Source organism: Thunnus albacares, chromosome 4, assembly GCF_914725855.1.
Source record: "Thunnus albacares chromosome 4, fThuAlb1.1, whole genome shotgun sequence".
In the NCBI taxonomy this organism is placed as follows: domain Eukaryota; kingdom Metazoa; phylum Chordata; class Actinopteri; order Scombriformes; family Scombridae; genus Thunnus; species Thunnus albacares.
Genome location: NC_058109.1, coordinates 18,418,008 through 18,440,739, shown reverse-complemented (window position 1 = coordinate 18,440,739; position 22,732 = coordinate 18,418,008). Strand labels below are relative to the sequence as shown.

The 22,732-nt window shown below is 38.8% G+C and overlaps 1 protein-coding gene across 1 annotated transcript in view; it reads right to left on the bottom strand.

Annotated features, from left to right (window-relative positions):
- Window positions 1-22,732, bottom strand: part of ca16b (carbonic anhydrase XVI b) — a 110,558-nt gene that overhangs the window by 28,372 nt on the left and 59,454 nt on the right. The window contains exons 3-7 of the mRNA XM_044348526.1: window positions 20,704-20,883; window positions 12,538-12,686; window positions 5,501-5,596; window positions 3,514-3,580; window positions 360-517 (exon numbers count right to left, since the gene is read on the bottom strand). Of these exons, the coding sequence (XP_044204461.1) occupies window positions 360-517; window positions 3,514-3,580; window positions 5,501-5,596; window positions 12,538-12,686; window positions 20,704-20,883 (650 nt within the window). The remainder of the gene's footprint in view (window positions 1-359; window positions 518-3,513; window positions 3,581-5,500; window positions 5,597-12,537; window positions 12,687-20,703; window positions 20,884-22,732) is intronic.

Here is a 22,732-nt window from a genome sequence, read left to right as displayed (position 1 = left end):
CACCCTCCATATGCTTTAAAGCTTATAGTCTTTGTCTCCGACCAACAGCATGATATATATATATATGTATATATATAAGAGCTATCTCACTCTTACTATCACTCAAACGCCAGTAATTGGTTCCCCCTTCCTGTTTAATCATCCACTATATAGGCAGTTATGGTTTCTTATGCAGAGGAGTTGAGGAGGAACGAGGGAAAAGCAAGAAAGAGGAGAAGTAGATGAGGGGAAAAATTGCTTGTGCGTCAACACTATGTGACAGCAAGTGATCCACTGACTGTGCGCAAATGGGATCCGACTGTGTGTGAAAGAACAGAGCTGTCTGGGCATGTGTGTGTGTGTGTGTGGACTAAACGCACCTGTGATTGGGACAGATACACAGGCCTGGAGAAGATGATCCACTCCACTACCTTGCTGCAGGGTGGTGTGGTCAGAGAGCCTGTGTATCTGTAGTAACTGTCCACTGATGACGGCAGCAGATCCCTCAGGATGAACGACCTGAGGTTGGTCTCCTTTTCTGGTACAACAGAAGAGCACGGGATCAAAACATGTCAGTACACAAAACAGTCTTCTCTATACCTACAAAAATACTTTATCTTTTACTCTTTAATGATAAAATCCTGCATATCTAAGAGTCACATTTACACTGACTTTTTACAAGGTCATTTCATTTCACTCCTGTGGCATTTTAACTGCTTTCCCCAAACCTCCACTAGTGGAATGGTGGTGGCAGCATTTAAAAGCCTCTCCACTTGTTATCACTCTGGCCAGATCTCTGTACTCGGATGGGCTGAGAGAGAGGAGCAAAGGGAGGGGAGTCAGATAAAATGGCCAGCACTGACAGCTGATCTGAGGCTGGGTGGTAGCCTGTTCTGCTCCATGTAACAACTGTGGCATGGGCCATGGGGATTAAGACAGATCCAGATGATTACCGGAATCTGTTGTATCCTCTGATCAGAACCAGGGAAGGTCGTGTAAACCGAACAACAAACAGGAATCAGCTTGTGACCCAGAGGAAGATCCCTTTATCTCCTGCAAATGCGATGTGTGGGCTCTGCAAGTGGGTGTGTTTTTCCCCCTCTCATTATGATGTGAAAAACCCAAATAAAGCTGAGTTTATGTCAAATCCAATCTCTCACAGCTCATGACCTTATCTTAAAAGAAAAACAGTTTGGGGTGTGGTTTGCATTTGATAGGACTACTGAGGCAATGGAAGCCTCGCCCCCATGCCTCATCTGTACTCAGAGTCCAATTCAGTATTCACAGCCTTTCTTCTCCCAGTCTTCAGACAGTGTACGTGCCCTATCGCTCATGGGCCGCCGAGATGCTGATGGATGGATGACTGTGGGATAACGAGCTACTGGAAAACCAACCACCCTAACGGGGGGTGTGGGGGGGGGAACGTTTAGCAGCCAGCAGGAAGAAAGTCCAAAAAACACCCCACCCACACTTGCTCTCTTTCAGCCGGGAGAAGAGAAATACTGTGGTGTTAGCACGAACATCTGTGTAGCTGCACAACACAGACAGAAATAATAAAACAAGCCTAAGAGACTACAGCCATGCTAGCAGCTCAACTCAGCTGTGTACTTTGAGCTAAATGCTAACACCAGCATGTTAACATGCTCACAATTACAATGCTAACATGTACTGTATGTTTAGCATGTATAATGTTTACCATTTTTACCATCTTAGTTTACCATGTTAACATGCTAACATTTTCTAATTAGCACTAAGCAAAAATTACAGCTGATTACGGCTGATTGGAATATCATTAATTTGGAAAGTATTTGGTCATAAAGTGTTGGACGAATAAAAATCTTCACAAAAATGGGTACATGATTGCCTGTTCTGAATTTCATGACCTTTCACATACATATACAATACATATGGCAAACTCATGCTGGTGCTAAAGGAAAAGTCAGGGGATCACCAAAACATCACTGGGATTCATCTGTGGTTGTTGATACAAAATTACACGGCAATCCATCCAGTAGTTATTAAGATATTTTAGTCTGGAGACTGACATTGCAATTTCCAAAAGTTCAGCCACTGTTGCAGACTGAAGGAGAGTCATAGAAAAATCCAGTACAAACCAATATATATTTTGGCAAACTACCTTCATCAGTGTTATATAACAAAAGAACAGTGGAGCTTAAATACCTCTGTGAAATGAAAACCGCAGGTGAAACAGCCTCCCAGCTGATAACAGGCCAATCAGGAAGCCAAGTTATTTTCTCCACTGCAATTAGTTCAATGAAATTTTAAGTGTAGAAATTTCCTTGAACAAAGTGACCTATTTTTTGATTCTGCAGTCAATTCACCCGTGCTTTTAAAGAATCTCTAGTGGTCACTATGTAAGATTTTCCCTTTGTGTGTTTACTTTTTCTTGCTCATTCAGAAAGTTGCAAAAGTTGCTTTTTTTTCCCCTCAAGGATCAACAGACACACCAGTGCACATTGTAAAGTCCATCTTTCGATAGCACAGGGAGTGAGATTATAATTAGAAAAGACTCAATGAAACCCGGCACGAGTCCTGTGAAAACGGCATGGGTACAGAGCAATTACTCCATGCTTCAATATAGCCTCATCCATGTCCTTGTCAGTAGATGATTATACTCGCATAAAGACCGTCAAGCAGCAGGTTGTAAAACAAGTCATATGTGTCCATGTAAACAGAGCTGCTGTGTCCCCGGCTGCAGTAAAGGATTACACAGTCATGCCAAAACATCTGCTTAGGGTCTGCATAAGTCATGCATGCAGTGAAACCAGCACAGCAGCAGTAATTTAAGACCATATGAATGAAGAATTGTGCCATGGCATACAACCCAAGACATTAATAGTTTCAATGTGAATATGAGCCTTTGCAGGAGCAGCGGTCCATGGTTGCATGTACATGTAAATCTGAATCAGACAGAGAACAGAGATTTGTCTAATTGAAGCTCAGATGTAATTAATAGTTCTGTCTCTGAGTGAAGCTCCTCGGAGGTCTCTCACTGTGGAGCTAAACTAGCAAGAGGGAGAGGTGGTTTCTTGCAGAATTTGCCTCTTTTTGAAGTTAAACTATGCTCATATTTTGTGTTTAGACTCTATGATGGGATTTAAAAAAAAATGAAGCTGTTGAATACAAGAGTATCAATCTTTGTTCTCCAGAGTCAGGGAGGAGCGCCATGTCTGCGCTGTCACGTAGAATTTACCTCTAGGATCTACCAAAACATCAACAACAGTACCGCCAGAGTGATTTGTAGGGGATAATTGCTTTTTGAATATCCCACATCAACTTAATTCCTACAGTAATCTTTCATTGGAGATTTTCGCATGACAGGATCAAAGAAAAAAAAAAAAAAATCAGGGGACAATAATTAAATCAAACTCTGCAGAGAAACAAAGAATAATAACTATATGTAAATATTTGCAGACATATGTAAATACATTCATCACATGGCATACTGTACCTACAATACAATTGTTCTGTATAGAGCAGAGTTTGTCAGGGAGTTACTTTCTCATTACTTACCATGATGCACTACTCCTTTCAAGCCCTGGATGATGGGGTCCACAGCTGGATTGTCTTTTTGCCCCAGCTGCAGGAAATGTCCAGAGACAAGGGATTACAAAAAGGGATTACAAGACCAGTATAATCATCTAACATAATAACTAAAGACGCTCAATATGAACAAAATACCGGGGTTGGACACAATAAGAGGAACATCTCTGCAATGCAAATACCATGTACTTGTAAAAGCACTGCAACAAATATTAAAAATATTTACACAGTATATGTTTATAATGATACATTTTTGGTGAGATTGTGTCAGTTTATTCAAGAGTTTAGTCCTCTAGATGTAGTTTGTGGTGTTGAACTGGATGTTATTATACTGTGAAGTGTATCTTTTGGTTTTATTTTAATGACTTTAAAAATGATCCTTGCTTTATCGTTAATGCTACTTCATCCTTGAGATTTAGTGTCACTTTAAGTACACAACACCACAAATTAAAACTAGTTATTTGGTCACTGGTCTTCAATCTGTTGCTCTTTTGACGGTTTGGTTTTTATGAGATATTGGTGACATTTAATGATTTAATAAGCTTTGTAAGTCTTCTGAAGCTGTTGCTATTCAGTGTGGCCTCCACTCTATGAGGCCATTTGGCCGTTAGCTATACCGTCTCCAGGGAACTACCACAATTGTTGATTCTTACTTATCTATTAGACCTACTGTTAATTATTTGTGGCTGAAGACTGGCAATACAGTTCATCCCCACATTGTACAATACTTAAACAGACAAGACTGGACAAAAACAGTATTGGGATGCGGGGACCAATTTTCCCTTGCTCAACATTAATTCAGGTCAGTCTGAGGAGAATAATTGCATGGAACTGAATGCTGAATGTGGATAATATGCAAACCTTAGAGGCTATTAATAGGCCTTTGGGGAGCACAGGAAGAAGTCCTCTCATTGATTAGATATGGTAAATCTGAGCCAGTGTGTGTGTGTGCCCGCTTTAAAACCCTTGCACTGTAAACTGCTATTCAGCGGATTGTGTATGGTGATGCTAATTGCAGTAAGCAATTGGGCTGTCGGGACCCAGCGGAGGCATTTAGGTCCTCGTGCACACGTGGTTCATCACTGTCTGAGAGTAGACCTACATTGAAAACACCTGTGTCCCCATTCCAGCCTCCCTCTGCCTGTGAGCTGACCCTTACCTATATACTATTAAGCTGAATGTTAGCACTCTTTGATCACCTGTCATCAATCGCAAAGACACTGAAGTTGTTGCTGCTGGTGTGTGCTTTTTTGCAGTTCATAAATCTGGTGTTTTTACAGTTAACAGAAATTAGGGCCATTCTTGGCCATTAAGAGCTTATGTGCTTAGACCTTCAGGGGACAATTTGTAGTATCTCAGCTGGCTATTTGTAATATGCCACAGAACAAGAAAAATAATCAGCAGCCAGGTGAGAGAGAAAGTTTCCTGTCACAATACAGGTGCCAAAGATCATTCTAATAAATATTTATCATTTACTGACCTCAAACAGTCATTCACATCCTCATCTTTTAATTATCTGCCTCGAGTCATATTTGTTTAACCCTTTTTTAAATATTCTTTTTCCATCCTGTTTTTTCCTTTGTTATTTTCACATAATTCTTTACTATTTTCCTCTCTTTTCAGCCAGTTTCTTTTCATATTTATTCACTCAACTTATTGGTTTTGTAAACTATTTCTACAGGCTGTTAGATACTATTTATGTACATACAGTCATTTCATAAGCATATGAAAAAGGATATTTTCCATCTAGCTAATGCTACCAACAACTAAATGTACATTAGAGCCATGACCATACTCCTCTTGAGGTGTTCTTCTAGAGCTGTGTAACTCTTTGCAGAGAGAATACGAAAGAGGTAACTTTGAGCACCTTTTAAAGACGTCAGTTCTAAGTGCACTCGTGTGGTCTTGTTTTCATTAGACTACAGTTGTCTTGACTCTCAGTCCCTGTGATACTTACCTCAAAGAAGACAGCCATGGCAGCAATGATGCGTCTTTCCTTGATGGCAGCACTGAGGCTCTCAAAGTCATCTGAATTGTAAAGGTAGATCTGCATCTGGGATGGGGAAACAGAGCGTACACAGCTTGAGGAGTGGACAAGGAGAACAAGCAGTCCTGCCATCAATCACTTGGACACACTGCTGAGGAGCTGATGAAAAGCTGTTTTGAGGGGCATAAAAGAGGGTGTATTTATCACTCCCATAAATTTCTCATAATCTGTGTCATTCCTTTTTGTGTTCTGCCACTCCTGGAGGATGCTGGAGAAATACAGCATCCCATTCCTCAGGGCTACTGTCCTCGCAGAGACAGTCACAAGCAGAGCGGAAGAATTGTAGGAATGTGCTCTTTTCCTGTGGTGAGATCTAAGAGAATGGAAAGCTTCTAATCATTGCTCCCAATTACCTTAATTCACCCACAACACTGCTCCTTATTTCGCAACATAGCCTAGAATGTGTGGGTTTAATGTGAAAACCATCATACAGAGAATATATCATACCTGTCAAAAGATTTTCATTGCTTTCCTTTCAAAGCAGACATATTATGGTTGTGCTGATCAAAATCAGCAAATGATTCTAAAAGAAGCAATTGGAGCTGTCCATCATCCCAGTGTCGAGCCTCTTTAAATTGAAAGACCCTTTCATGTCACTGAACTGAGTTAATTGGCAATAAGAAAAGGGTCCTAAATGTTGATTTAATTAAAGAGTATGCCAGCCTTTTTTCTTTTTCAAAGGGAAATTATGAGAAACCCCCAACCGCAATTGGCTGTGCTGACAACAGACGTAAAAAGTCAAAGTAAATAAGTATATAAATAAGGATAAATCCATTCATGTGTACCACAGGCTTAAACCAGGTACAAATGACTCAATCCAGATCATTTCAGTTAATCAGTTTCCTGCGGAGTTCCTTTAACTGCAGCCTTTAATGGAACTAATTTGTTGTCTGAGAACTCAGCAAGAAAGAGCACTGGCCATTCATCACCCTTCAGATGTTATTAACTACATTACCCAATTAAGCCGGCCCCCTCAGGCTTCATTTACTCACTGAGATTGGCTCAGTGACCTGCTCTTGTTAACGGCACACTTTGGAAAACATGCAATTCAATTATCAAACAGTTTCATGGCAGCCAATAAAAATAAATGTTGCCAAAAGCGATCTGAATCACTTGATTGCATGCTTCATTTCACTTCTGTATGCTTTTGAAATCTGACACAAAAGCTCTTTTAGAAGTACTTCGTCCATAGACATCACTGAAAGTTGTTGATTTTAAATCAGGACAGGCAGGTGCTCTGACCAAGTAGTCTCAAGACATCCAGACATATTCATACATGTTTGTTTTTTTCCTGGTACAAAATTTACCATACTGTTGTGGTGAGAATTCTGTGAAGACACATCTGAAAACCAATAACCAATAACAGCTTGTGAGGAGCCAGAAGGAGCAGGAGGAAACTGAAAGACAATAAAACCTTATTTGAACTTTATAATTTACCTCCAAGCTGTCCGCATCTCCTGAGCTGTTTTTTTTTTTTTTTTGGTCTAAATTTAGTTTATAGCCCTCAATTTTTGTTTTCGTTTTTCAGCTCAAAGTGAGAGCAAACACGAGTGCTGAAAGCTGCTCTGCATTCACGAGTTTCCATTTAAGCACAAACAGGTGAAAAACAAAGTCATGTTTGGCATGATTTCCCAAGATAGCAAGATATTGAGGCGCAACAAGAAGACTACAAGAAATAAGTCTGTGTGTGTGTGTGTGTGTGTGTGTGTGTGTGTGTGTGTGTGAGAGAGAGAGGAGAGATCTTAGGTTTATCACAGCAGCACAAATGTATTCTTTTTTTCTTACTTTATTCTTTACAACAACTCTGCTGCCACAGCATTTTGTTGTTAACAGGTAAATGTGTCTCTTTTTAAAAACAGTATGATTCTCTCACTCCAATCACACACACAATCATCTACCTTATCCTTTCACTTGAGCACCTACGCAGTGCTAGATTACTCATTTTCAAAAAGAATACAGTGTCAAAAAAACTTTTACAGTAGGTGTTGCTGAAGAAACACATCAAACTTACGGATTACTGACAGAACTTCAAAGACAAGGGCAAAGGACAGCACAAGAAAATGGACTGTAAATACTGATATACTGCACTGCATTTAAAACAACACAGTTTGCTGTGTTAAAAGTGCACAAAGCTTTACGACAAGATCTCTTGGTTTTGCACATTTTCACACTGATCTAATGCCGATGAGGCTGCATCAACCTAAATGCATATTACAGTTTGTGGTCGCAGTGTTACAGCCAACATTAAACATTAATATGAATGTAAAAAGCCCGGTGGTGTTCGTCTCCTGTCACATGGCTCCTTATTAAAGCATATTCACTATATTGATCATGTGTTACTGTTGCTATGACAGTTGTCGATAAACACTCGTCGTGCTTTTATTGCTGAACAGAAAGCAGCTCCATCCCTGTGAGTCATCTGAGACTCTCACTATGTGTTCTAATTCAAGTTCATTCTGCAAGAAGGCTTTCAGTGCTACTGAAGCTTTTTTCCCCCCAGAAATGTACTGTATGCCCACCGTGACACTTATTCATACGTCAGCAGCACTGTGTGCAAACCAGTACCCTTCTAAGGTGTGATTTGTAATCCATGTATAATTAATGTAACCTTGGTGACACTCTAATATTTTATTAGAAAAGATCTCCCCATGGCACCCTGAAGGGGGGGGGGGGGGGGGGGGGGGGGGGGGGCGCGCGATCCACTGTTTCATTTTTCATTGTGGTGTTTGAGCCAACAGGTGGTCCATCTATCGATTTCCTCACTTCAGTCCCATGAAAAAGACTGCGGTTAGATTAATGTCAAGCTCAGGAGCGACAGGCCGAGCAGCCCTTTGGTTTTTTTTTTTTTTTCACATGGCCATGTTACAAAGGCATAACACAGCTCATTGAATTTGTCTTTCCCCCCTGTACCCATGTGTTAACTATATTTGTGTGTGTTTTCAAGCTTCTGGGCAGGTGGGATAAACGCTTTTTTTCCCCCCACTGTAAGAGTAAATGCTGTATGCAATGTGTTATATGCAACTCAGGGCTGAATATGACTCGTTTGCAGTGGAGAGATAATTAGACAGCAGATTGGAAAACAGTCTCTGTTAAGCAGAGGCAACATGAGCCCTGGAGCTCAACCTCCAAGGTCACGCTACTCAACTCTCGAAGAACAAAACATATACACAACAAAATAAAAGCCAACCTCTGATAAAACAGATCACTGGCTACATCACAAACATTTATAAACATGTAGAGCCATGCTACACACATGGTGTCAGATGTAATATAATCTCAAATACATCAAATTCTGTCGAGGCATAAATATGAAAAATGAAAATGCCATATATTACAGGATGGAACTGTTAAATGTCCGATGGCTAGATCCTGCATAACCATATTCTCCTTCAAACATTCATCATTTGATTTCATTCTTTCACCTCCTGATCCACAGTGTGGAATAATACATCATGTTTGATACATGACTTATTGATAAGGAGAATCATTTTTGAAAAGCGGCCCTCACACTCTGTGCTCTGCTTCCATATATGTGGTGCAGAGAGTGTACATTTAGAAATATCTCAAAATCCACTTTACTTTGCTGATATTTGGATGGAATATTCTTTCTTGTAACTTCTTTTAGGAAAGGTCAATGACAATATAGACTGTTTAGTTGCCATTAATTTGATCAATTCGAATTTGTGTTCTTGCATGATGTGTAAAATGTCCAAATCATGAAAATCAAGGTATTACAGTATGTAGAAAAAGGTTATTTTTAGTCAAAAGGTAAGATAGATGGTAGCTGGCTACATTAGCTGTTTTGAGTCATGACAGTCCTGTAAACTGTGACACGATTAGTTTCATGGTATGTGCACCTGCCGCAGTTTACGGGACTATTGGGACTCCAGGTGGCTAGCTGTGTCTAACTGAATTTAACGGTCACATCTACAAGAAGGACATACTGAAAATGACTCTGCACACTGAACTGTGCTCTCAGTTTGTGTTAGCTGATGGGGTATCATCTCTGGTTACGAGAACTGAAGCGATGGAAGTCAACTGAACAGTTTCTAGATTCTACATTGTACAGTTTGTCCCAACCTGCTGGGTAGATAACACAAGCCAGCAGCAGTCTGCAGGCTGGTGTCTTGTAAAGAAACAAAATCAGCAGCAGATCCATTAGTAAGCAGACCTTTCTGCTCTGTCTGTGCTGAAACTCTACTCTACTTAGTTGAAGCATCTGGTACTGAAAGTCAATAACTGTGAGGGATAACCTTTTTTTTTATGCGTAATGATGATAGCCTTGCAGGTGGTGCAGCTCTTTTATTATTCTTACTGTCTTAAAAAAATATGATGTTTCAAGGCAGCATTTTGCAAGCAAACAAAAATTGATTAAAATTGTGAAAAGACCGCGAGGTAGAAAAAAAAAAATGGAGATTAGTTTTTTTTTTTTATATCCCAGCCCTAATTTCTTGTAACATTTCTCTATGGTGTCATTTACAAAACCTCAATTCCCATCATACTGTATGTTGAGCCAATCCTGTCTGCTGCATGTTCTCAACATGCATGTTAATAAGTTAATAATAAATCATACAAGAACAGCCTTCAAGTTATGAAACATATTTGTGTCCAAAATAGCCACGTTCCATTCAAGATTGCTACCATACATTTAGTTGCATTCAGTTTAAGGGGTCAGCATATGACCACAAAATACACAAATTCAATGTATAAGCACCAATAGGCACCTAAAAATAGCAATCCCTTCGTTGTATGTCATACCTTGTCCCTACCTCTGTTTCCTGTCTCTCTGCTTTTTCAACAAGTCAAGTCAATAAAAAAATGGCAAAAAAAATCTTTTTAATTCAATATTTACAAATCCTTATTTATATTAAAAGAGCATCATTCTTTCAGACACATTATGTGTAAGATGCATGTTTTTTTTCCCTCAAGGTTGATCCACAAACCTTGAACTACACAAAAAAATTGCTGTGCTACAAATCTATTTTTCACATCTATCAAATTATGTAGGGTCATTAAAGTGAATTCTATCATCTTACTGTATTTAGAAGGCGCACTATCATAAGAGCCATATGCACAACAGCTTTATAATGGCTGTATACAATCCGGTGCCCTTTAACACTACGCTGAACACGAAATGATGTGGCAAAAAATAAATCTAATTACAACACTCAACCATTCAGCATCAAAAGCCATGCCTGCAGAGAGGGCCCCAAAGAACAGAGCTGAGAAACAAACACAGGAGGACTCTAGCTGCGTGTTTGGAGATAGGATAGAGAGGCACACTAACAACCATTTCCTGTTTTCATGCACGGTTATATTTACACTAATTATTAACCATATAACAATAGGAGGGGGTAAAAACATTTTATATAACCCCACGAAATGTAAAAGTACGGCACATTTGCTAATCTGTTTTAGGTAATGAATGGTAATGGCATTGTGAATGATTAACATTTGAAAGGCACTAATAACTCATTCTCTGCACCACATAAAAAGAGTGGGATTTCTGCTTTAATCCACATGCCAGAATAAATAATACCAAAAGGTTTCACACTTAATACCCTTTATATCTGTGTTACAAGAGTTGGTGATGTCTGTTACTTTTTTCTGCTTTCTTTTATTACTTGCGGTCTGTTCTCCCTTTGTTTCTCTAGTCTTGAGAAGCATGCTGTAACCTTGAACAAAAAACATTTGATGAGCAAGAAAAGTAATTATTTTAATAATTATTTTTCAATGTCATTTCAAACTATTTAAACTCTTCTACAAGACATTTTCCCCAACACCCTTTCACTCTGTTTGTACTGAAGTGTTAACCTTGGTATTGAATGAAAAAAAGAAGAAGATATTATTAAGATATTATCAATTATAAATAGTGGTGAACATAGAAATAAGCTGTAAAATACAAAATGGTTTTGCAAATGTTTTAAGCCTTTTATTGTTCTAGAAAACCTCCAGTCTTAAGGTTTTAAAGGGCTACTTCAGTAAGTTTGTACTGCACTTCCATAAAGTTAGCTATAGCTTACAAACAGACATTTTGAAATCAAAGCAGCAAGATTTCAGATTTCATAACTTTTAGCTACGCTCACCGGAATCCTATATTATCCATAATACAACTCAAGAGAGCCTTTTTGTTAGACTGCCTTATAAATGCCCACACGTTTCCTTTCAAACTCCACACCCCCCACTATACAATGCAAGCCCAAGCTGAGATAACCCCCTGATGACATCATCTGATGACATCATCAGAGGTTATCTTCTCAGTTGTCTCTGCTTCAGGGTTATTTTTTTTTTTTTAGTAAACTGACTTTCATGTGTCAAATCTGTTTGTTCCCCTTTAAAACTATGACTTGAGCTCTTCAGGAATCTGTAAGTCTATGTACTATGTACTTTTCAGTGGATCCATTTCAGCATCCTTTGAAAGCCAGAAGTTTCCCTATAGGTAACTTTTTATCACTTGCAACCTCTATATGGTTCCAGAAACAAAACAAAAAAAAAAAGTTTTTTCCAGTGGTATCATCAGTCTTCAGCTCTAAAACAGTAGCTTCATGGAGATGTGGTGAAATTGGACTTTAGAAGTATCACTGTGATGCCACAAGTCTGCAAAAATGAGCTTATAAAGTCCAAGATTACAGAATGTTTCAAGCACAACTGAATCCATGCCCAATCGAATTCAGCCTTATCAGCAAGCTAAAGTGCATCTTAACATTCATCTTGGTATTTATGGCCTCAATCAAATGCTTTGTCATTTCCAATAATTAAATATCTATTTGCTTGACAAGAGATTTCACAAATAGTTCATGAAGAGTTTTAGTTTGTTGGTTTCTATGGAAAAACTCACCTATCTAAACACTACAGTAATTTGCCGATTCTCCCTCTTTCAACATTGACCCTCGAGGCCCTATATTGCAACATTTGTCATAGCGGCTTGCAGCGACAGGATGTTTTACCTCTACAGGGAACCTTCTGCCATTTATGCTATGTTCTGAGCCTGCTGATCCATTACTCTGGCCCCAGTGAAACTCCATCTTCTCAGCCTTAAAACGCCCAGGCAGTCCAGCACCTCTTACAAAGTAGTCGTCCTTCAGGAGAACAGCAACTGGAGACAAAAAGGGATAAAAAAAAAAAAAAAAAATTATGGAATGAAACAAAGACAGAAAATTAAGCACACTCATGCAACTGCAGTGAAAAGGAGATTAGTAATCAAGGAACCCAGGGCAGCAGTGCCTCGTCTTTTTTTTTTTTTTTTTAAGTCCCATTATCTGAAGATCTCAACTTAATTCTCATTATCTCAGTTCTCATCTGTTTTTTATAATGACAATTATCTTATTATCTCTAAACAACACATTTAAATTCAATGGTGTTCATTTTTATTCTATACACTAATGATGCATTTTGTTATCTCAAGATAATAAACATAATCTGACTTGTCTATAATAGAATTACACAACGCCAGCTCTACCTGCTTCAGACCTGCTTTGACTGAGGGATGCTGTGGTGAACAGTTGCAGATAAAGCCACTCTCTCTTGAACTTGTTGCATGGTTCGCTAGGAAGACACTATGACATTCACCTTCTTTATGATCTTCTTCCACCTGCTAGGTTTTTACAAGGCTATAATGCCAATGCTGCTGCTGCAGAATAGCAGGCAACTATTTAAAACTATTAAAAGTTTCTCTCATGCAAGATTAATGGCAATTTCTGCATTGCTGAAGGTTTCTTCCACGACATTTTGGTCTAAGAACATTAAATTTTTTTTTTTTTGGCAGTGTCATTGTTATTTATAGAAATTAATGTCCAATGAATGTGCTTCCTATTTACAATAACTAGGTTTCTTCACCATACACACAGGAAAATGACTTTAAAACTATGACTTGATTTTTTTTTTCATTTTGAATGTGTAAATACATTTTTTTAATTTATGACATTTTATGTATCAGTTACAATTAACTGTAAGTGTAAAGAGAAATGTAAGAAAAAGTTTCATCATATAGCAAAAGTCAAATCTGTCTTCTGACAAGCACTTGCTTATATAGCCTCAGTTCGCCACCATTATTTGCTGTGGAAATTATTTTCCATGAGCATGTCCTCTGAAAATGTGTTGCATGAACTTAGTTTAAGACTTGGCCTTAGTCTGGTCTAGACTAATCTAATTAAGCCTGTCTGTTGCATAAATATTAAGACTGACTTAATTTGAGGTAGGAAAGTTAGCCACCTCTCCCCCTGGCTAAGCCTGAGAGAGCTTTGTTACTATAGCAACAATCTGTCAGAATGTCAGAAGACACAAGCACACAGCTATATTGATTTTCGTAACAAAAAAGGACAAGAGAGGAGCAATTTTTACATTTGTGAGAGTGCAATTTTCTTAGGAGACAGTGCTTGCTCTGTGCTGACGATGGCAAATGTTTGGTTTTTTGAAAGAGCCCTAAGAGTCTTCAGGGATAGAAACAACCCAGTACAGAGATACAATGAAGTGGCTACTAAAAGTTATTACAAGCAATCATTTGACATCAAGGTGTCACAGACCTCATTGTAAAGACGGTTCAACTTTGGAGTGATATTTAGCCCTTTTCCCAGTAAGCTACCATGATGTCCGTTGATGTTGGTATCAACGGATTCATTGCAATCTCAAGATTCATATGATACCACTGGCTTCAGACTAGCTTAAAAACTGAGCCTGTGACAGCCTTCAAAAGACAATATTGTTAATGCTTACCAGTGGGCTGCAGTTTAATTTAGGTGTAAAATGCATCGATCTTCTGCTGCTAAGCGTTGCTGTTGAATCTGCAATTTTTTCTCTTCTGAGAAACAATTGCAGATTCGCATTGCGCGACAGGCTATCTAAGTCAGTCTTATATTAGTCACTCATAAGGAAGCTTTATGCAACAGGTAAAGTTAAGTGTCTATAGCAAGTCTGACTTGAAGTTGAATTTAAGTCAAAGACTTGGTCTATTTTTAGGCAACTTGCCCTTGGTCTCAAATCTAAATGAAACCTAAAAACACTAAGAATTACAAAGTGGTCACTTCCTTATTCCTTTTCATTTCTATTAGGCAAAAGGTGACCCGCAAGCCACATGTGGCCCCTGTTCTCACTCAGTGCGGCCTGCGTGTCAATTTCCAAATATCAATAAATTATTGGTTTTACAGGTGTTGAAAGCAAGCGCGCCATTTGACCACATTTGAACAAGATCCCAACTGTAATTATACTGTCCACTGATAGAGGGCGCTCCCTCAAAATGCAAGAGGACTGTAGCAAAGCAACCGCAGTCTCCTCTGGTCTCGCCCACCAGGCCTCTTCCGCAAAGACACACAACGAAGAAAGACATGAGTGGCCAAAAAACAAACCTGGACCAAGAGAACCGTGTCTTCCAAGCAAGATGGGAAACAGATTATCTTTTTTTGGAATTCAAAGGCAAACCTATGTGTTTAGTGTGCCTGGAAACAAAATCAGTTACAAAGGAGTACAACTTGAGTCGCCACTACAGCACCATGCACAAAGACAAATATGACATGTACACCGGAGCTGCCAGAGCCTCTATCATCCCTGACCTCAAAGGAAAAATACACTGACAGCAGAGCCTTTTTTACCAAAGCCACAACCACATACAAGTCCTTTTTATTATTGGCTAAATCTTGTTTCATTTTGATCTCACAGAAGGCCCTCTGTGCCGTGACAATGAACTTCAGCCATGTCATGGATTTGGTTACCGAGGTTACCAATCTCATCTGAGGAGGGAACAGGTCTCTAAATCATAGGATGTTTGTAGCCTTTTTGGATGATATGAACGCAACTTATGGGGATTTACAGATGCACACTGAGATCAAATGGATGAGCCGTAGGAAGAGCTTGGGGAGGTTTTATGTGCTACGCACTGAAATGCTAGTGTCCTTGGAGGACAGCATTCGATGCGATACAAGTGCTTACTGCAGTAAACTCAGATTTTCTCTGCGACATGGCCTTCCTTGCGGATCTTACCTCACATCTTAATCACGGGAATATGCTGTTGCAGGGAAAAGATCAAACTATGTAGGATCATTATGCGCACATGAACACATTTCAGTGTAAGCCCTGGTCAAAGAAGGCTGTTCATATGACCATTCAAATTTGGCACACTTTCCTGCCTGTGAAGACCTGCGCAAAGATGTCCCCAAATGCGATAAAACATTGCTCAAGAACAGAGCCGACACAGAAACACTGCAGCAGCAGTTCAAGTACTGCTTTCAAGATTTCTAAGCCATGCAGCCACGAATTGCGTTATTCACTGACCCCTCTCTGCTGCTGTCAGTGAGCAACCCCCAGAGTTGCAGCTTGAACTGTGAAATCTACAGTAAGACCCCTTCTTTCAAGCAAAGTACAATGAGAGGGGAATTTCATTTCGGAGACTACTCCCCAAGTCCTGCTTTCCACTCCTCAGGGATTTTGTACTCTCAATGACCAGTATGTTTGGGAGCACTTACATCTGCAAGAGCAGCTTCTCAATGATGAAGCACATCATGTCAAAAGAGAGAAACAGGCTGACAGATGAAACTGTTCCAGCTCATGCAGATTGGATGTACAAACACTGACACTGACATTCAGTCTATTGTACACCAGCAGGAAAGGCCACAAGTATCTCATCAAGGCAAACTTAAATGTCAATGGTCACTTTTGTACCATTATTGAATGATAATATTTGGGACCCCATTATAATGGTATATTACTCAGGAATGTGGATGTTTTGTTTCTGTGTTAAGCTCATGAAATGAATAGAAGCATTACTAAATGCATTTGAATATGAAAAATAGAATAGAAACTTTGATTACCGGCATATATTTTGTTCCTTTTCATTAAATTAGTAGCTATAATTGGCTAATTGAGTAATACTTGAGGGATACAGTATCCTACTGGTGGAAGTGCACAGTCACAATCTAGCCCTCTGGTAGTGAGGATAAAACTTTTGTGGCCCTGTCTATCATCAAAGTTGCCCATTCCTGTATTAGGTTATTCACATAGGATGTACTGTAGTTGTGGTCCCAAGGATATTCAATCTAGATTTTTTTCAGTATTCTCTTACCTAGGTCTCAGGAACTTGATTCACATTGATAATATAACGACTTGTTCAAATTTTTGAAAATAAGCGGACAGAAAACACCTTTGTGTATTTACTATGGCAGTATTAAAACCACAATGTGAGAAATATTTCTGCAAATTTAAACTCCGCAACCAACAATTCAACTCTTAAACCTCAAAAAATACTTTTCAGAAATATTAGTCAAAACATCATCACAAAGGAGAAGACACCACAGCTCTGCTTTTTCTTGTTGTTGGCCAAAAGTCCAATTTCCTTGTTATGAACTTCACCACCATGCATGTTTGAAACTCTGCAGTGGTTTCTGTAAGGTTTTTTTTTTTCAAGGGTCATACAATTTCACAATTAACAGTAGACCATATAATCCTCCTTCTGATGTCAAAACAGACATTACTGCTTTTATGAGGTTTCCAAGAGCAATTTTGTTTTGCCTACAAAGTTCAACCCTTCTGCTTTTCGTGAAAGCAAACATCTGTAAATGTACTCGGCAGAGTCATGTAAGGGTGAGTTTAAGCTGTGTTACTTGTCCTGTTTTCCATGGCATCTGAAACGCCATCATAACAAGGCAGATTACCAATCTTCTGGTGTCTTTACCAAGGTTACATGATAATGTATCTATAACCCTTAACCATGTCTACATTTGATATCATTAGCCAGATTAGACCTGGTGCTCTGTCGGCTGAGCCCCCCCCGTTACAGGGGGATTTAGTCAGCCTCTCTGGATGAGGACAACCCACTTTTAATCGTATCACAAAGCAAACCAAAAGGATGAGCAAGTGTACAAGCAAACACAGACTGTCAGCAAACACAGATGACATGATGAGCAAGCTGTGCAGAGAGAATGGATGAAATCAGGGTAGGTGAAATGGATCCGGAAGCAGGAAGAACTGTGAAGAAAAAGAGGGTGAGATCTAGAGAAAAGGAGGGAAAAGACAAGACGAGATCTGAAGAGTGGAGAACCTAGAAGAGCCTGGAGTGATGAGGGATGAGCTGAGCCCCTGTCGTGAGGCTAGAAAGAATCTGCCAGCAGTATTAACGTGCCAGTGCTGCTTAAGCTGATGGCCCACAGCATGAAGGAAAGGTTTTTAGATGCAGGAGATTTTCTAAGACACAAAGCATCAGGTCAAAGTGAAAATCAGTCTGCACTGGGAAAGAACTACCTATCACATGAACATAATTGTGTGACTCATTTACAAACAGGCAAACATTTACAGAGATGGTAATAAATCCCTGTTACTGCTGTTGTTGAAGAAGTGTAATCCTGTGTGCAACATGAGGAAAGTCAAGGAAAGGAGATGCTAGCTGGCCCTGGGAGTTTCATTAGAAATGCGGCCCTGGGTGTGTTTGAACCCTCCAACAGCAGAGCAGGAATTAGAAGCTAAGCCAAAAAGACCTTGAATCACAGCCTGTGAAAGAAGAGGAGTGTGTGTGAAAGTAAATCCTTGATCAATGCAAATGTCTCTGGGGCCGTCCGATACCTCATGAATTTGCTTGAGAGTTGTTTGAAATTTTACTAAGAAATGTTTTGTTGAGGAACACTGCTTGAATGGCGGCCAATCAGCTCGATCTCAAAGCAGGTCAAGCCGCAAGGGAACTTTGTGGAATCAATCGCAATGAACTTTTAAGATCTGTTCACTGAGTTCTTAATTACAACATTGACTTTTAAATAGTATGAAGGATGTTTAAGCCCATACGCGAAGGGTTTGAACAGTTTGACTTCAGCACATCTTAAAAGCGGTATTTAAAAAAAAGACACTATGGCAGATGTTAATGCTCGTGAATGAACATGATCAATTGTGGAAATATCATTAAAATTGGCATGTAATGTTTAAAATCTTGCTCCAACTGTATTAAATATATTTTGTGGCTACAATATATATGAGGAAAGGGATAACTCAATTGCAAACACACAGCTGGAACGTAAAAATCGATCAAGCCTGCTAGATTTCAGTCACACCGGTAAGAGCAATGTTTAGTGACACTGGGAAAAACATTCTGGTGCCGTTCTAGCAAAAGCGTTTTCCTTTGAGACTAAACATTTGAGACTGGTAGCACTCCCCCCTACATCACTCTTCTGTAGCAGTCCAAGGAAACAAATGAGGAAACCAGAAGGAAGTATTCCTAGTCTCTAGTGTGATGTATGATGTGTGAAACACTGCAGGTAAAACAAGAGTATACACTGCGTGGTTGAATTTTCATTACAATACAACTTATGTTTATGTTAATACTGCACAATGAGCAACCGCAATAACAGCGTAAGCACTTCACTCATCTATACCTGAGTGTTATCAACTGTCATCATGATGCTGTCAATGACACTCTGACCACAGCTGACGGCACATACTATACTGTAGATGAACGACATTCACTTCAAGACTTCTGCTCAGCTCCTGAGGGCACGAGCGCTGTGACAACCACACAATGACAACAATGGGTTTGAATACATTCGGTAAAAAAATGAAATCACAGTTTATTAATGTGACATGGCTGACGCAATCTTTAACGACTTAAGTACAATTCACAAACAATGGCTGTCATGAGCACAGAGAAGATTGTGGATTTGGTAAATGCACAGACACAAAAAAAAGGAAAAAAATAATCAAGGACACAATGAATCATGATTTGGAAAACAAAGAGGACTCAGAAGGCCAAATATTCACTTGGAAAAAAAACAAGAAAAAAACAGGTCACATTGAAAACTTTGAAAACTTCTGAGAACATGAAGGGCAAATCCTTTTAGAATAACTAAAATAACTAAGTTGGCGATGAGCTCACCAATTAATGCACCGGAGAGCTAACAAACTCCAATATGACAATGATATATTGAAACCCATCCATGTATGCGTAGCTGATATGACCATATATTTGTTATTTTTGAATGTTAATGTTAAAAACATTATTAATCATTACTATTTAATCAAAAATGTTGTTTCAGAGAGCAGTAAAGTCTACCCTTCATTTCAGATAGCTAATTCCTAAAAGGGCAGTAGTAAACCAATAATAAATCAGTTTCACAATACTATGGTGTGAATTAACTAAACACTAAATTGACCTCTTCTAAACAGCATTTGCATAATAATATTTTGCAGTAATAGTGTTTTCATCATTTTCACAGTGTTAAGCAATCTAAAATTCCCTCTGTACTGTATGTGCCCAAAATTACAGGCCAGCCGTGTTATTTCTATCTTTGTAAATAAGCAGCCCAAAGCCTTGCTCAGCTGTCCCAGTGGCCTTGGTTGTCATGGAGGCTAACAACTCTCATTATGATCAAACGCAAAAGATGACACTACTCTCAGAGAGACACAGTGCCGAAAGCGGAGGAGATCAATTAAGGTCAGAGTTTTCACACCAATGGTCGGATTTGCTGACTGGAGAAAAAAAAAAAAAAATCGTAGCAATGGTTTGAAGAAGAGATAGTTAATCAAGTAACCTTCAAAATATTTTTGTTAAGAGGGCATGCAGGCTGTGAACAAACAGAAAGGTGAGAGGCGGACTGATAAAGGCAAACTAACAATTTTTACAAAAGAATTACTAAAACCACAAGAATAATGACAGACTGATTACTATCATATGTGATGATTTTTACTTTACTGAAACATTAGACATTAGTTTTTGAAATGTGCCATTGAAAACACATAAAATCAATCTGGGTACTATGTTTTGTCCCAGGAGAGGGTGATATGGATAAAATCATCTATCAAGGTATATATTTTATATTGCAATGTCAATTTTTTTTTACAATTCTATTAGGACACATTTAGATAAAATACCAGATGAGAATGTCTGTTTTTGTCTAACTGAGTGAATAAAATACAGGTACTTCAACTATCACATTGATGGAATAAAGCAGTTAAAGCAGTTCTTTTGAATAATTTGCAAACCTGTCTGCAAAGGTCAAATACTTCCAGAGATATTAAAGGGATATTTATTACAGGTTAAACAGAGTAAACCTTCTATTGTGTCATTGCATATTGCCATGAGGTCATTTGAATTTTGTATTTCGGTATCATTAAGTTAGTGTTTCTGATGTAAACTCTATAATGCAGACCTGTTTTTCCAGTGTTTTTCATGGTGGTCTGGTTAGAGGACTCAGTGTTGAACTTGTCAAGCACCAGCTCCTGGTACTGCTCCGAAACCAGAGCTTGCTCATCTGCAATGTCCACAGGTGATTGGTTGTTCGCAGCACACTCTGGGTACAAGGTTGCCCAGCCTCGAGGTCCGTGGCTTCCTGCAGACACAGAGGAGACAAAACCTTATGAAAAATGTCGACTAGTCCGCAGAAATCACCTTCGTCTAAGGATACTGGCTCGAATGCACACAGAATTAGAAACACTGAGACAATATTACTGCTCCAGCAGCAGCCAGGTTTCAATATGCCCTTAACGGAAATTGTGAGAAAGAGGACAATGACTCTTTCATATTCATTCAGCTGCAGTGCCCTCTAAACCCTTTCAACAGCTGGGAAAACATGTAAACACAATGAAAATTCATCATCTGGCTACAGGCAATTCCAGCGTTAATTGTCCATATAGGATATAAATATCCAAATGAGGCATATTCCTACAGCGCTACACATACTGAAACTGAGCCTGGAATGTTAAAAAAAACAAAACATTACACCAAATAGGCTATTCAATAGAAAATACTCCACGTTAACAATTCATGTGCAGTGTGTGCTGCAAACTAACTTCCTGTAGAATCCCCATCCACTGTCTGCTCTTTTAATCCTCTATCCCCTACAGTGGCGCTTCTACAAAGGAATAATCCACAACCGACAGGGGTCCCCTTGATCTCTTCTCGGGTACAATGGGCCAATGCAACAACAAAAGCTGAGGGATCAGGGGAACAAGGAAGCATGCATGGTTTTTAACTTTTCTGGGTTAACACAATATTCATGATCCCATTCCCTACAGATATAGGGCAACGTTGCTACTGGCTCATGAAAAAGAAATGAGAATTCCTCTTTACTAAAACACCCTGGATCAAGGGTGGCTTTATGTCTTGCTATGTATAAACACCTTGCAGCCAAAGACACTGTGCTCGCGTCCCTCGAAAAAGAAAGCGTGATTCAGGATTATTTCTGAAATATCAAATGTTTTACCACATCAACCAGAGAACAACCATAAACATGCTGCGTGGGGTGTGCAGACACGTAAACAGGAATAATGTCATTCATTTCTCCGATGAATATGTCTCTAGATTTGGAAAAGAGTGCACTAAAGACAGTAAAGCCCTGGAATAATCTTAGATTTGTCCAGTGATTTAAATTAAGATAAATTACCTTCTAAACACCACCTGTAAGATTATGGACTGATAAGGTCGGGAAAAGTTGGAATTGATTTGAGCTGCATTTCTAACTAATGACTGCTTTAGCAGGCAGGATTAAATTTGTCAGTCATGGCTTTAGACTAACTAATATGTCTGTACCAGTACAGCTGCAGCATTTCATACCCTGGAACAGAGCCCATTATGAATGCAATACTAATACTATAATGCAAAAGAAAGCTGCTTGTCAATCATAAATACACACAAGGGATTTATATAAAAAGTGTTCTAAGTACTTTAGATTTACTTTTGAGCCTTTATGTAGACAAAAAAAATACATCTATTATCTTCTTCCATTTCATTTGATTCATGTTTGCTAGCAATTTAGCCTTAACCTCATCTTTAACATGGCAGCTCTCACAAAGTACAATTAAAATAATAAGCTAATTTTGAGTAACTGTTAAAGCAATATTTTTCATATCAACACTAAAGCAAAGGACTCCCTGTATCGTGAAAGGGCTGCTACCAAGGACCTCTATGGAAGGTCAAAAGAATTTGAATCTTGTAAGCAACCTAATACATAATTATAAAATAAAAAACACTACAGAATACTTTATATTTTACTTTTAAAACCATCTATATGATTTCCTGTGGTTTTAATTCCCTTCTTTCCAAATTTCTAGAGGGTAATTTTATGTTTTGCACTTTCAAACCATTATGTATTCTTTTTTAAAAAATTGACAAAATGAATATGTCCAATATTCAAAAATCTTAAGTTGCTCAAATTTGGTTGATCATTTTCAGACTTAAAA